The sequence below is a fragment of the Numida meleagris genome, chromosome 2 (assembly GCF_002078875.1).
Source record: "Numida meleagris isolate 19003 breed g44 Domestic line chromosome 2, NumMel1.0, whole genome shotgun sequence".
In the NCBI taxonomy this organism is placed as follows: domain Eukaryota; kingdom Metazoa; phylum Chordata; class Aves; order Galliformes; family Numididae; genus Numida; species Numida meleagris.
In genome coordinates this window covers 87,184,116-87,201,186 of record NC_034410.1, presented here as the reverse complement: position 1 = coordinate 87,201,186, position 17,071 = coordinate 87,184,116, and the positions used below count along the sequence as shown (strand labels likewise).

Sequence of the window (17,071 nt, the reverse complement as noted above, 5' to 3'; positions counted from 1 at the left end):
CTTTTGGAAGTTGCGTGCATACCATTCATTAACACCATTAGATAAACAGGAAAGCATTTGAATATCAAGAGGTGATAAAATTGAACCAAACAACAATTAAAAAAAGGTGTTTTCAATAAATAAGAAATGAGAAAGTACCGTTCATTTATAAGAGGTTACTAGGTGTAACAAGGAAAACTTGTTTAGAAAAATGATATGACACGTTTGAAACAAGCTCAGGCTGTAAGAGCACTTGCTGTTATCAGTAAATTAATTAGATCCCCAGAGATCACAACACATTTCAAGGCTCCTTTTCCTTTTCAGGCTTCAAGGGGCATGCAATTTCTTGGAAATTCTGCCTGCTTAAGAACTGTGGTAGATTCAAAGAACAAAGGAAAAGCAGATTTGTGGAGTGGGCTTGACTGCTGTAAGAGGCTGGCCATTCCAAGCAGAGGGCAGGCTGGTGCCTTTGTGCCCACAAGGGATTTTCCAAGAATGTTTTTCTGGATGGGCATCATGGGGAGTACTGCTTGCTACTCCTTTCCAGTAGTAGAATGCAACAGTAAGCTTTTTCAGCTACTCACCTATTTACCTAAACCTTTATTGGCACATCTGTTTACAGGTATAGAATGAAAATACCAGAATAAAACAGTGCATGAGATGCACACAGATGGATAAATGCATACTTGATGGAGTAAATTTAGGTGAACAGAAATAGCAGGGGTGTTGCAATTGCAGGTAAGAAGATAACCAAGTATGATAAAGGCAAATGAAGGATTACCTTTCGTTTGATGTTCCCTCCCTTGTGTGCAATTCTCTCCATATGAAACCTGAACTAAGAAAATCTGGGTTTCAAAGTGATTTCTCTACCTATTCAACTAACGCTGAATATTCATTAGGTTTTTTTGGCGTCCTTTTTAAAATCCCTTTTTAGCACTGAAGAGATAAGTACAAGTGAAGTAGATTTCAATTCTGCAGGATTCTCTATGTCCTGCTTGAACACCCTATCAATTTTTACTTCTGCCAGCAAAGCAGAACACCCTTTAAATACCATAAGCCTCAGCTACTTTCCAGCCATCCCTTCACTTCCTATTTTAATTTTATGGCTTTCTTTGACCACTTTAGAAATTAAGTCCCTAACCACAGTAAGCTTCTAGCAGCACATAGTGAATGATACTTGTTCTCATAAGAGTGGCCTAACCCTCCCTCCATCCTCAAAAAAACCCCTTCAAAGTCTTGGCACGCATTGCTGCAAAGATCTTTAAAACATACATTAAAAAAAAAACCAATCCTGGATTATTATCCACTAGAATCTATTCAATTTCTTATTAGTTAGTTTAACAAAGAGACCATTACACTATTCCTTTCATATCAAGATTTACTGTAGGACAATTGTACATAATTCACAACACAATTGTGAATTGTATGTAATCCCATATAAAAATCATAAATCCCTTGTTTAGGTAGATTTCCTTTATTTGTGTTTGTTTTGTGCCACATAGAGCCTTAGGATTTCTGTTTTCCACTGAACCAGAAAGCAGTGAACTGCAGTCACAGAGGATTAAAATATCATTTCTTGTGAATACCAGCCTGTGATATCATATCCTAAAAAGGTCATAAAACATTGACTATGGTAACTGAGTGAAAAAGTGGTCAAAAGATGCGAGTATGAACCAGTGAGCCATAACTTCAAACAGACCAAGCCTTTTCCTGGAAGACAAATTGTTTTGAGAAGATAAAAGCCAGGACATCAAGATGTCCATATTGGTATTCTGAAGTGTTAATAATTATACTTCTTAATTCCTGTTTTGGCCATTGTGAAAACAGACATTATATAAATCATGTGCCTGTTGAATCTTTGTGGCGTTGAGATGCCTATTCTCTCCAAAGCAAATGTTGTAGAATGTTAATCTCAAAAGGTTCACTTGGGGATCAGTTGTCAATCTTTACGGAAAAAAAAAATCTACATTATGAGTCAAAACAGATCTTTCACAGCGTAGAACTCTTTATTAAAAAAAAGACTGGATGTGCTCAGAATCTCATTTCTATATTTCCTTTGTTTTTTTATATATATATATATATATAAGTAAAAAACTGAGAACATGACACATTTGAACTTTTACAGTGAAGCTGGTTTTGTGCTGACATGATTTTCTTGTCAAAGTCTAAAAAAAACCAACCCAAACTAATATTAATTAATTTTATTTCAGCTGCTTATGGGCTGAAGGAAAGGAAGGTTGTCACTGAGAGTAAAACAGAGGGCGAAGCTACCTCTCAGATAGGGCCTTGAAAAGCTGGAGAAATGGGCCAGCAGAAACCTACTGATGTCTGAAGATGAAGGCAATGTCTGTACTTGAAGAGGAACAACCCCACGCCATGGGATGGACTAGGGTGGCCTGAAAGGGAAGAAGCAATGCAGAAAAAGGCATGGTGGTCCTTGGGGGTAGCAGGCTGACAGGAGCTAGTGGAGTGCTCTGGCAGCAGAAGTGGCCCGGGTTGCATCACAGAAATATCACCAGTGGAGCAAGGGAAATGGATGTTGCCATCCACTCCATGCTCATGACATCCCACCTGGAGTACTCTGTGCAATGTTGGGACCCCCAGTAACAAGAAATAGTTTAAGAAACTAGAGAGGGTCCAGTGGAGAACCACTGAGATGGGCAGAGGGCTGCAGTGTGTGGTGTGTAAGGGATGGGTGAGGGTGCTGGGCCTTCTGAGCCTAGAAAAGGGAAGACTAAGGAGGTAACTGATTGCTGTGACCAGCTATCTTAGGGGGGTTTACTGAGAAGAAAGAGGGAGGCTTTTCTTAGAGGCATGCAATATAGGGGTGAGAGACAGCAGTCACATCTACAGCAGGATAAAGTTTGTTTGAAACACAAAGAAATTATTCTTCAAAGTGAGAGCAGATCAGCCCATGAAGAGGGGAGGCTATCAAATTCCTCTCTGAGGAGATGGTCAGAGTCCTCCTAGAGAAACCTGAGCCTCCAGCATGAACTAGTCTTAGGTGCACCGTAGGAAGAGGGGCTGGGCCAGATGATCCCCTAGAGATGACTTCCTACCTAAAGTATGCTACACTTCATGATTTCATTTGGGATATTATTTTCCTGAAGTTACAACATACTTTAAAATGCCTTCAGATCCTTACTAGATGTTGGCAGAGTGTTTTATTCAGGTATTCAGTAATGCTTTGACATGAGAGAAAAAAAGAGACACACGATGCTCAGAGTGCAAGAGCAGGGGATATCATTTCTGATAGCAACACTAGTTTGAAAAGAAACTTCGCATATGAAGAGAAAATATGAGATGAAATTATATCTAAAGGGCAGGCTGGGGATGAGGATGGGGCCAGGCTCCTTTCAGTCCAGCAACAGAACAAGGGGCAACGGGCAAAAACTGGAGCACAGGAAGTTCCATACAAACATGAGGAAAAACTTCTTTACTGTGAAGGTGACTGGAACAGAGCACTGGAACAGGCTGCCTAGACAGGTGGTGGAGTCTCCTTCTCTGGAGATATTCAAAACCCACCTGGTCACTTTCATGTGTGACCTGCTGTAGGAAGCCTATCTCTAGAGATCTATTCCAACCTCTACAATTCTGTCATTCTGTGATTTTGAAACATCAATATTAAAAAAGTCCTGCCTTAATCTGAGAATGAGTTTTGGTATGTCTAAGAAGAAACTTGTAGAAAAAAGAAAAGGATCAGGTAATAGCAATAAACCTTTAAAATGTACATAAATTGGGACTATTTACAAATTGAAATCTTCTAAAGAAACATAGAAAGGTGGACTCTCACATTCCCAAAAAATTTGCAAGTGTATTTATGCTATCAGTTTCCTTCTGGTAAGAAATTTTTCTTCTTGCTGCAAGTGGCTATTGGAAAAGAAATTATTCAGGTCTCAAAGGACCTGAAAAAAATCTGTTTCAATCATATGCAGTAAAAAAAGGCATCACGTTGTTTAGAAGGTGTGTACAAGATTTACATTAAGTAAATCTGAGAAAAAAATTATCCCAGTTTCCTTAACAGCCACAATAGTATAAATATTGTTATACACTGCTTTCATTGAAGAAAGATTTAAGTGCTACACTAATGAATATGACTGTACAACCACACATATGCATTTATTTTACATTCATATTGGATTAATATGTGTGTTTCACTATTTATTAATATACCATATTCTGATTGTGTACTGATAGGATGATCTGTAACACGACCGGTAGAACTGAAAAGCCCAGTGTGCACCAAGATGAAACTATCAGTAGAAAACTATATGTTTCTGTTGCTTCCCTACAGGGTTAGCTCACTAGCTTCCAACACATCAGCGCTACTCTTGGTGGCCCCAAGCTGTGTGCTGCCATCTCCAGCTCCACTTCTCAACAGAAAGTCATTTCCAGTTCCAAATTCAGGCAGAAAACACACACCACCCTCATGCTGCTCACATCTTTAGGCTTCTGGCCAGTTTCTTTCACAAAAGTTTAAATTTACCAACCTCACGCGTCCTTTTTCACTCCCTTACTACAAGTTTTGTACCATTATGCTGCTTCTTCTAAGCAACAGAGCAAAGTTCTGGCCAGACAGACATTTTGATGGGCAGGACAGAAAGTGAAGTACAGTCAGATCAGTCACAGACAATGGCTTTTCCATGAAGTATGCAATGTATGATTCATTTTTGTTGGTAAAGGGGGAAATAAATCATATCTAATCTATGCGAAGTCTGTTGTCTGCTGGCAGTTGCTACCTACAGAAAGGCACAGAACAAACAAGGCATGGTAAATCTTTATGCATCTTAAGACTAGTGATTGTTTATGCTCTTTAGAAGTCTGTCCATAAAATCAAAATTCTTTAAAATACTTGTAAGTTGTATGAGAAAGAAAAGAAAGTATATTTCTGTGATGTTTCCTCAGATTGATTCCTTTTCACATTTATATAAAGAAATCTTATATAATATACTAATTTGCATACACTTGAACATTAATTTTCTAAGTATGGCAGGCTGTTTATGACAACCATCTGCTCAGACTTCATGTGTTTCTCTTAGTCCACTTAAAATTAATATCCACAATTTTTGCAGAGGCGGTGCAAATGATATAGTTGTTCATATTTTTGCATTCAATTTACCATGCATTGTAGCCACTTCTGGTATAGATAACGTTTCTGAGAAATCAAACTGAAGATACAAATCACAAATGCTGTGCAAAGCTTTAATTCTTCAGACTGTGTATGATCTTGTGTAATAGAAGCGTATGTTCCAACTTTGATCAGAGACAGCCATCATACTTCAATGCACAGCCTGAAAACTAAAAATTCATAACTCTAAGAGGAAGGATGGTTTAAGGAGCAACTAAAAATAAAATCACTAACTTGTAATGTGGAGTGCACATCAGCTGCATACAACTACACTTGCTCAAATTTGTTTTTAGAAAGAGATTTTATAACTACAGAGAATCAAAGGGCTAGAGCACCTCCTCTATGAGGACAGGCTGAGAGAGCTGAGGGTTTTCATCCTGCAGAAGGCTGCAAGGAGACCTTATAGAGGCCTTCCAGTACATGAAGGGGCCCTACATGAAAGCTGGGGAGGAACTTTTTATAAGGGCAGGTAGGGACAAGACAAGGGGAAATGGCTTTAATCTGGAAGAGGATAGATTTAGACTAGATGTAAGGAAGAAATCCTTTATTGTGAAGGTGGTGAGACTCTGCAACAGGTTGCCCAGTGAGGTTGTGAATGCCCCCTCCCTGGAAGCAATCAAAGCCAGAATGGATGGGGCTGTGAGCAACCTGGTCTAGAGGGAGGTGTCCCTGCCTATAGCAGGGGGGTTGGAACTAGATGATCTGAAAGGTCCCTCCCAACCCAAACCATTCTATGATTCTATGAATCACAGAACAATTTTGGCCTGAAGGGATGTGCAGAGGTCAGCTTCTCCAACATTCTGCTCAAAGCTGGCACAGCTGGACCAGGGTGTCCATGGCTGTGTCCTATTAGGTTCTGACCACCTCCAGTGGTCTGAACTCAACAGCCTTGCCAGACACCTTCATCTGGTGCCTGACTACCCCAAGGGAGAAACGTTTTCCATTATGTCAAAGTGGGATTTCCCATGCTCTGACACATCTTTCACCTTTATGCTATCACTGCGCAACTCCAAGAAGAAAGAACTTGCTTAGACATCAGCAAGTCCAACTACAGATATAGAAAATGCCAAATAGTTGCTACCACAGTCTTGCTCCTGTTCCACTGTAGAAATTATCCTGTAGTTTTCACTGAAAGATGTAATCATTTTTTGCATAGGACCACCACAACTTTTGAGGTCCAAAAGACAAACCACAGCCACATGAAATATAACTGCCTTTAGCTGAATCATTCTGTCACCAGGAGAAAGTCTGCCTATGCTGCACTCCAGGCTCCTGTGGCTGGCCTGTTGGCAGGACTGGGGATTTCTCATTAGTGCTAGCTCATTTATCTCAAACCACTCAACACTTTGTGGCGTGGATGTCTCCCCTTCCACTAATTTACTGTCTGTCCGCAGGCTAATCATTTTATCCATAACTTAGTTTATTCATGAAATCGGAGTGCAGATGTCATTTCACATCTCAGGAGCATTCAGAACAGAAAGGAACTGATGTTTGCAACATCTCAGATTGCACCGTTTGGAAAAAGGATGTAAAAATGCATAATTTTATATTTACCATAAGTATTAGACTGCATCTCATGAATATGGCTTGAGATTATCTACTGAACAGTAGGAGACAGTTCAGTTAACTCATTCAGTTATTATCTTGAATCCTCCTAAAATGCCTTTTGTAATCATACCAATCATTTTAAGTGTTTTAACACCACAAAATCCACGCAAGGTTTATCCAGGCCTAATAAGTCTACCTGAATAGAACTAAATGAAATTTTTGTTTATGTTTCAATAGATATCACTCCATTATGCCAAAAAGTTGCAGTGGTAATTCTCATGGTTTAAAAAGGAAAAATCAAGATAGTATATTTTTATTTAATTAGAGTGCTTGCATGGTTTGCTAGAACTGGGAGTGATAATGGTAGTAATACAGCACAGAATTATTCTATGATTCTATGGATGTCCCCTCCCTGGAAGTGCTCAAGGCCAGAGTGGATGGGGCTTTGGGCAAGTGGGGGGTATCCCTGCCCTTGGTAGGGGGCTGGAACTGGGTGATGTATAAAGGTCTCTTCCAAGCCAAACCATTCTAGATTACTAAGAAAGTTAAATAAAATAATAATATGAACTGATTAGTGTTTATACAAATCTGATGAAAGGTATTTGCGTTGCCAATAATTTTATATCTAATGATATAGTTTTATGGGGGTTAAAAACATGGATGTATGAAGCATTCTGAAAGGAAGTTGCATTAGAGTTTCCCAAACAGATTTCGATCCCATCTTCTGTCAGGTAAATAATCACTTTGATTTTAAGAATAAAAGGCACCAAACTCCTAAATTCTACTTAAGTAAGTCTGTAACATTCTGTGTGACATGTCAAAATGAACCTCGCGTAGATAATCTATGGTAGCAGGGCCCTGCTGAGTTTGAATCCAAACTGACAGTGAATATCACTAAAGGCTATACTGGTCAAAGGTAATGGGCAAAAAATGTAAGCAAGCCTCATATTTCCTAACTTTTTACCGTTTTCTGTATCAATACCTTCATTTCACATATTTTTTAAAGAGCACTAATGAAATCTTAAAGAAGAAAAAAAAACACAACAAAACACTCTACTTCTATCAAGAAGGGGGATCTTGGCTTCATTTATATGAGCAGAACACTGGAGAAAAATCTTCCACACTCTTCAACTTCATCCTCTCTTACGGATACTATATAGCCACAGAAATGCAAACTCTACAAGTATAGACTGAATAGGCAATCTTTTACTGAAATGGAATGCCTGAGAATTGATTTTCCAAAGCCAAGAGTGCATCTCAGTGCATATAACAAACAAATCTATACCCATCTTGACAGTCATAAATGAGTCAGACCAAGGCAATATTGCAGAAAATTATAATTATTATGAAATATGGCTACAGTTCATTTGTCTCCCCATATAAGAGCAAGCCTACTTTGGTGGTATGACATTTTAGGAAACCTGAAGTATTGTGCCACTATTCATGTGTACTATCACCATTTTGTTTTCACTTGTATATTCAAGATCAAGTTGTAGCATACATCTTGAATATTAGTGCTAAGCTGCCTTACACCTTGTGATTTCTTTATGTTGATAACTCATAACAAAATCTTGTGAACTTATGACATATTACACCTGAAATAGATCCCAGCTAGAAGACAGGAGAAAATAGAAGTATGCTTCCTTCAGTAATACTGCACAAAAAAACAGAACATACAGAAAAAAAGTCTGAGATGAATGATCAGTATTTATTTTGTATTCTTGTGTTCTGCGTTGGGTTCTTTTTTTGCCAGAATGCAACATATAAACGTTCTTTCACTGAAAAAATATTTGACAAAGACTCTCCAATATGTCTTTGCATTGTTCCCTGTATCTTACAGTTAAAAATAATTTGTTCTTTACTGACACATATCAGACACATTATTATTAGACAGCATTAAAACTTCATTTAGTAAGAGCAAGCATAGTCAAGCATATAATCACACACTTTTTCTTTTGTTCATTGACATTGTTAAGGAAAACTTGTTACTTACCCAACATTTTCTGCATCTTCATCACACTCAGCCCTATATTTGCAAACTCCACATTTTGAATGTTTTCTCTGAACTTCTGTCCCAGATCCTTCATACTCTAAACAAAACAAAGTGCTGTTAGCAGAAAGCATGGCTTCTATATTCAGCTCTGATCTTGCCTGTCTAAATTCATTTACCTTCAAGTATATTGTCAACAGTTATCATATACTTACACTTAAGATATAAACCTTAATAGGGCTCCCTCTTTCAAAATCCAGCAACCGGAGGTTGGTAGAACAGTAACAATGACAAGAAAGCATCCTAAAAAACACAACTGCTTCATTGACTGTCTCTTCCTTTATTGTTATTTCATTGTATTTATTCTCACTTCACCAGACACGCAATCAGCATCGATGTGTCCCAGACACATTCAGTCTGAACTGGCACTGATAACAGATAAACCCTGTGCATTCTAATGTTCTTGAATATTAGGTGGAGAGGATTTGAAAGCTGTTTTCTTTTACAGTGTTTAATTACAGATATTATTATGCTACTTCTTACATTTTTTCACCTTTTTATTTCTGATGACATCCTTAGACTGTACTAATCTCTCCTACATGCTGTGGTATATTTTCTAGATTAGCACACCACTAAAAGAAGAAAGTCATCTTAACAAGAAAATGGTATGAATGCTATGTCCCCTGAAAAGTAAAATTAATACCCCAAATATTCTAAAAAACACCTGCACTGATCTTACTGTTGACATAGACATCAAAGCTCTTAGTTGAGTAAAAGAAATACAATTATAATTGTTTCAATATAATGTTTTCTTAAAATTTTTAATTTTAACACTGAAGTAATGGGAAAGCTTGAAAAGAAGAAAGGGAAAGAGAAATCTGCAGGAGTCAAGAACTATTTGATATATGTTCACGTAAGGCTGATTGCACAAGGCTGTCAAAAAGAGATCTAAACAAAGCGATTCCCTTTCTCATAGTTTCATGTGCTACAGCAAGAGGAAATCAACCATCACCAATTAAATACTTGCTGTATTCTTTACATCTAAATAGGAAAAAACAATCCACAACAGTCCTTCCTAATTTTCCTCGATCTTGCCTGAAGGAAATCTTTCCCTCTACCTGTGGGCTGGGCTTATGTGGAGAGCACATGGTTAGACCATCTCAAGTTATCTTCTGCTTAAAGCATGGTGTGTGTTTTTTAAAGATGAATACACACCCAAACTTTATTACAAAATTACCACTGTAGGAATTCAATCACCATACTTACTAAATTGCAATAGAGTTAATTTTCTTTTATTTTTACAAAGGTACATCTTATTTCTAGTTTGATTTTTAATTCTTTCAAGGTACCATGTTCCTAGGCCTGTGTTTGGCATGTTAAAGTATGCTCTGATGCCAGATTTCACTCTTCCACGCCAATAAATGCTCCCATACAGTTTCAATAAGTTAAACGAATGGCACAGCTCATGGCTTTCATTTGTGGTATTTCCACTTTTTCCATTGTTCTTATGACCCTCTATGTTGTTCCCTAGTATTGTAAAAAATATGTTGTGACCCTCTGGATTTACAGGTACAAGAACTGGTTCATAGAATAGAATTGCTATATAGAAATATGGTCTTTGATATTCTTTAGTTAAAATAACCAACAATCATACTACTTTTTGACTGTTCTTCTGCATTGACCATTATTATTCACATTCACTTTATCATTCACCTTATTCCTCAATGAGTTCTCCTCAGAGACAACAGTCTGTTGCAGAGAGAGAGGCTGGCATCCAAGAAAGATGGTCAAGATCCTGGACTCTTGGACATTAAAACCCTGCCTGCTTGGGCGTATTGTTAGCCTGATCAGTAATGATTTGCACACAGCCCGTTTCAAGGCCAAGAGTCCACAGAAAAACAATAATTTTGTATTGTTTCTTCAAAATTAAATGATTTACTGATTGTCAATTGTTTTGCACATTAGATGTGCACTGTGTGGATTTTGTGCCCTCTATTTACTTAGACTTCTATGAAATATTGCCTTTGATTGAGGTGGTACACCTCAAAACCACTACTTTATACAAACTTCTTTCCTGAAAAAAATAAGTAGATAGATTTTTTTTTTTTCACAGGAACCCATGATGACTGTCATTAAGAATTGTGCCCCCTCTTAATTCTATTTTCAGTTGATTCTTCCACTTTCTATTCCACTGCTTTGCTTCTGATGGATGCCAATATGAGAGGCTACAGCTCTCCAGGCCATCACATTTATCCTTTCTCAAAAATATTTGTACATTATTTCTCATTGTTCTAATGAAGAAAAATAAATATATGAGTAGCCCACAAAATTCTTTATTAGTCATTTTTTTGAAGATTTTAGGTGCAAACGAGCCAGATCTGCAGATTACAAAAAAATTTGCCTTTGACATTTGGTGCTTAGTACCCTTCTGCTGTACTGCTAGGATGGAAAATATTTCATCATTTCCTATATAAACTATCTGACTTCGCTTGAAATACAACCAGAATGCCTTACAGAGCACTTCTACTGCACTATTAGCATTTCAGTATTCATAAACAGTAATCCACGACTACTGGGTAATTGTTTCTATACGCTATTCATTGTGAACATCTCTCCCGCTCTGTTAAAATTGCTTTCTCTGTCTTCTTTAATATTTTTTTGCTTGTTTTAGAAAAAGTGTGTTCTCTTTTTCTTGATTAGAACATGCAGGTCCTAGTGTATACAGAGTCATTGATCTGTACGTTACCATGTTTGCACATAATAAATATGTGCAAATCACAATCACCTGCACCTCAGGTGCTGTTAATTTACACCTGTCTGGATGAAGTGTAGTATAGATGAATGCATCTTGATGCAACATTTCCATATTAGGCAATGGTCATCTATAATTTTTAGAAGCATCTTTCATTACAAGCTGCATGAGGTACCAGCAGCATGAAACACTGTTTATAATTTAGATTGAAGTCCTTCAAGAAAGCGCAACTTCTCCCATCAATACAGAACAAATAATTACTGTTTTTTTCAGTCTGAATACATAGCAGACATGTTCTGTACCCATCTTGTGTCCTGTTAAAATAAGTTCACCCATTAATATTTGAGGGCATTAGTTCCTCTGTTGCAATTGTCTCCAGATTGGCAATGCACCTCTTGACAGATTGCCCTTCCCTTCTCCTTTCTTCTCCATATTTGATTGTTCCTAAATAGGTTATAGCCATTAATTTTAATATTCGAATCAATCAAATCTTCCCAGCAGGTTTCAGTAATACCAATTAGGTCAAAATATGTTCCTAAATGAGCAATTCAAGTTCTTCTTGTTTATTATGCAGGCTTCTAATGTTGATGTATAGATGATTACAGAATTTCTTCTCCTCACTTTCTTTGGTATCTTGATTAATTCTGCTCTTGACATCTTAATTTCATGTTGAGTGAAAGCTCATTTTCCCTCTCTTTTCAGCTTCCTTTAGTGTTTCAGGTCAGCACCTCATTAATACACTGTCCTTCAAAGAAATGAGGCACAAGGATGGGATCTGTGACTCCCAGTTGTCTCTCTGAGCTGCACTGCCTGCTAACACTTCTCCTTGAGTCATTATTTCCCTGCAGAAGATGGCTAGCCCTACCTCAGGAGCCTGCAAATGGACAATTGCTTTGGAGGAACTGGCCAGCAGTAAATTGCTTCCCTTGGCAACTCATTTGTGTGTTCCTACAATTGTAATAACTCTGGTTCGAAAAGAAAGTATCGATTTGTGTCAAGGTGAAGTTTGGACTGCCCCCAGGCATGGGCAGGAAAGAGAGCTTTGCTATCATATATTTATCATTGCTCACAGTGAAATGGAGGGAGCCTGTGGAGAGCTGTGGCTGTTCCATAGCCATGTATCTACGCAATAACAACTCCCAGGTCTGGGGAAGATCCCCTGAAAATCAATTTCTACCTGTATTTGGAGCACAGAGATTTTTTACTGATGTGCTACCTCATGGAAGACAACTAATATCAAAACGATTTGGGAAAAATAGGAAGGACCACAGCAAATCCTATTCTGTACCCTTAAGATACCTTCTGAAATCATACTAATCCCCTTGGTAGAGCTAGCACTGAAAATTCCTCTCCTAACTACAATCCACAGCATCACACGTTATAGGTGGCAGTTCACTCAACTGTTCAGTAACTTAACCTCTCTTCCATTAATTCTTAGGGCAGCAATAATGATGCATTAGTTAAAATGGAGATTATTCTCATAACTTAAAAGAAGTCTGCAAACTTACTCTTTTGTCTGTGAGTTTACATTTAAAGCAAGTGCAACTACTAGTTTTAGCTATCCCAAATTTCTGGCAAGCAGTGTCTTGATCAATCTAGACCAAGCTGCTGGCACTTACGCAAAAGCATTATTTGCCAGCTGGATCAGAAGCAAAGCCTAGCTTGGTAGTCCAGAGAGCTACACCTTGCTGTGCAGTACAGACAGCATGATGCAGCTGTAAGTGTGCTCCAGGAAAGACACCAGCCTTTGAAATTCCATCTTGGGCACTGCAGATTTAATAAAAAGATGTCTGGATTATGTATCAGTGAGGTGCTTGAAGAGGCTGAGTTTCAAGTTGATGTCTTAATCACAGCCCAGACACAGCAATGTTTGTCAAGTGGTTATTATAATGATAGCGTGTACAGAACTTGAGGATGTGCAGAAGTAAATGACTCAAAGCCATGCACTGTGAGACTCCCTACCACCACCGCCCTTGTTGCGTCTCAGGTATTTTACACGTTTGGCTTAATGATAATTTCTGTGCATAATGACGCTACGGATAACAGTGGGGAAAACTAGGAAGAGCTGGATCAGTTCTCACTGCAAGACCCTCTGGCTAGAGAACATAAACACCAATTTGCTCCACTGTCTTTCTTCAAATATTGCCAAACTCCTTTTTTTCCAAAGACACAGCAGCTTTGGAGTAAACACTAGAGAAATTATGCACGAGTGGAAGATGATAGAAAATGGAAAAGACAGGAAGGTCACTAGATGCCAAAGAAGATGTCCCACAGTTTCATGAAGATGCCAAATGTAGTTCTTTGAGCCCTAAAAGGCTGCATAAGAAGAACCTGCTCTCATTTCTTATCTGTCATCCTGCACAAGAGGCAAGAAGAATCTGTCCTTCTGAGCCCCAGATCCCTGCATCACTGTGAACAAGCAGTAGCCCCTCTAAAATCCCTCCTAAGGGCAAGTTCTCATCTACACAACACCAGAACATGCAAGCTCTTTGCCTCTGTGTTGCTGAACCTTTGGTGAAATTACAGGAATTCTTGCAAGTTCTAGTTTGGTGTTAATTTTACCTACTGAGTATAGGATCTCAGAAATAAACAGAGCTGTTGGAAGTAACAGTGACACTCAGTGAAAAACCACATGATGGAATCAGCACTTACATCTCTCTAAATCACTCCCCATAACAGAAATATGCCTAAAAGACATGATGTTACCTCCTATCCAGGGTGCTAATCACCATCGAGCTCCTGCAGTCATATTAAAATACATTAAAATAAGTCAGTAGTATTATCAGAAATTAAAAAAAATATATATTTGAGGTTCTAACTGGTGTCTGTTTATACCACCCTGACTGTGTGACAATTATTGGATAAGTGTTGTCCCTAGTGAGGGGAGGGAACAGATGGCAGCCTGCTAAAAAGCACATACTGTATATCAATTTATTAATTACTAAATGCAATCTGCTAGACGTTCATCACAAGATACTTTCCCTATTAGGTTCCAGAGGGATTAGAAATTCAAAACAAATTATTTTAATAATAATTAACTTAGCTATATGTATTGCAAGCATGTTATTTCCTTAGCATAAAAGCCTGAAATGATTGGGTGCCATCTGTCTAACCACTACTACATCTTTTTTTATATCAAAAGTGCATTTTGCTTAGTTACAGATATGCTCTGAACAGCAAGAATAAAAAATTAATGTCATGGGCACGGCAGAACAGTTAGAAATGCTACCCTTGTAGGTCTCTTACTTATCATCAGGACCAGTCTCTTCAAGGACACTGATGTGTCTCTAAGAAGCTGGCTTGAAAAGCCATTGACATTTGTTAAATGTGTGGTGCCATACATAACACATGCTAATGGTTTTCAGCGCATCCTTGCAAAGGCCTAACTAGACCACAAAGCAAATATCACAACCAGCATTTGTTGGCTGTATCAAATCGAGAAACTAAGGGAGAAATGGAGCAAGAGGGAGAAGAGCCTTTATTTGGAGGAGACAGAAGGAACTGCTCAGAAGTTCACATTTAGCAAAAGACAGGACCTGGGGACTCAGAAGTAAGGTTCTCCTTCAAGAGTTATTGCACTGTGTTATGCGTGCCAGATGGAAAGTACTACCAAAGAAAAGCCTTTCAAATACGGACTACTGCCAGATGAAAGCAGATTATCTCTGTCCAATATCTTTGCAAACAAACAAACAAGAACCAGGTTTGACTTCAGAAAGTATTGCTTTCAGAATCAGTGGGACAACATTTCTTCTAAAAAGATAGCGCGTGAAGGTAAGTCCGAGCAGAATTTAGAGCAGTGGCTCCAATTTCCCTTACGGTTGTCTCACTACTACTGGGTAGTGCAGAAGTGAGATCTTTTTAGAATATTGACAGAATAATGAATTAAAACAAGTCTGATGACTTCTGAACACTGAAGTCACTTCAGCTAAACGACAAAGCTTCTGCCTGGCTACAAGCCCTGGCTGCCAGCTCTGTGCATAATGAGCAGGCATGAAGATCACTAAGATGACTGCTCCTCTATGGACCTTCTCAGCTAATAAGAAGTTGTGCAACTAAGGAAAAAAATATTTTGACATACAAATTACTTTGAAGAAAACACTGGAGAAACCCACCTGTAGTCACATTCATGTATCCTGGGCTGCATCAGAAGAGGAGTGGCCAGCAGGGCAAGGGAGGTGATTGTCCCCCTCTACTCTGCCCTTGTGAGGCCTCATCTTGAGTACTGCATGAGGCCTGGGGCCCTCAGCACAGGAAGGATGTGGAGCTGTTGGAGTGGGACCAGAAGAAGGCCATGTTGATGCTCAGAGGGCTGGAGCACCTCTGCTATGAAGAAAGATTGAGGGAGCTGGGTTTGTTCAGTCTGGAGAAGAGAAGGCTGCACAGAGACTTCATTGTGGTCTTCCAGTATTTAAAGGGAGATGACAAACAGGAGGGAAATGAACTTTTTACACAGGTAGAGATAGGACAAGGGGGAATGGTTTTAAACTAAAGGAAGGAAGATTTAGATTAGATGTCAGGGAAGTTTTTCACTGAAGTGCTGGCACAGTCTGCCCAGAGAAGCTGTAGGTGCCCAGTCCCTGGAGGAGCTCAAGTCCAGGCTAGATGGGGCCCTGGGCAGCCTGAGCTGGTGGGGGGCAGCCCTGCCTACGGCAGGGGGTGGAGCCAAATGGTATTTAAAGTTCCTTCCAACCAAAGCCATTCTGTGATTCTATGAAACCTACCCAAGTTAATCTTCCTTAAGCTACTTTACTGGGTCAAGACAGTTCTTTTTATTGGAAGAACGTGGCAGGTTCCAACAATAAAAATTTTAAAAGGAAAATTCATGTTGGTAAAAAAAAAAAGTGGCACATGAGCAAGCAATCTATCTTCTTTATGCATGCATGACAGTTTGTGTTCATCAGTTTTTGTGTCCTGATCTATCAGTTTTGGAACTACATCCAACAGGCCAAATAGTGTTACAATTTACTACTAGCAGAGATGAACATGAATCTGAGACTGTGACTTCTCTTTCACCAGTTCTGCCTCAAACAGTAACAAATCACACATTGAAGAAAGTGGATCAGGAGTCATCTTTATGAGAGTATTCTTCAGACCATGGACATTACAGAATAATTCATACAAGATGGCTCATGCCTTAGCATCCCACAGTTATCATCTGTGACCTCAATTAAGCAACATTTTTAAGGCAGAATCCCACTCTCTGACAATGTTTTCTATGGGGTGAAACATAATGGTAGAACAATGAGATTTTTGAAATTTCTCAAATTTCTGAATTAACAATCCATACTCTTCTTAGAAGTGGCATCAGGATACTCATTGCCACAAGTAATCAGCAGCTTGGTTTCATAACCATAATTTTTATTATGCTAATTGAAGGTTCAGACTTCTGGACTGAGCGAAATGAGTGATTTTAATTGCAATTCTTTATGAATACTGTGCCATCAGAGCATAGGAAATGGAAATCACTTATTGAAAAAGTCAGAGGGCAACTAGACAATTGTGTCACCCTTAGAAGTTATAGTCTTTCACTTTCATTCAATTGTACTTAAGAAATTCTCCCACTCCTAATTCTTTTACTGAAATCTCTCTTTGTAACACTAAATATGATTTGGGAGAGAATGTGGATCAGTAGTTTCACAATTCTTAGCATTTTTGTGTCACATGACAACTTCTA

The 17,071-nt window shown here is 38.6% G+C and overlaps 1 protein-coding gene across 1 annotated transcript in view; it reads right to left on the bottom strand.

Moving 5' to 3' along the window:
* Nucleotides 1-17,071, bottom strand: part of TMEFF1 (transmembrane protein with EGF like and two follistatin like domains 1) — a 122,809-nt gene that overhangs the window by 17,773 nt on the left and 87,965 nt on the right. Inside the window, exon 5 of the mRNA XM_021386390.1 lies at nucleotides 8,649-8,745. Within this exon, the coding sequence (XP_021242065.1) occupies nucleotides 8,649-8,745 (97 nt within the window). The remainder of the gene's footprint in view (nucleotides 1-8,648; nucleotides 8,746-17,071) is intronic.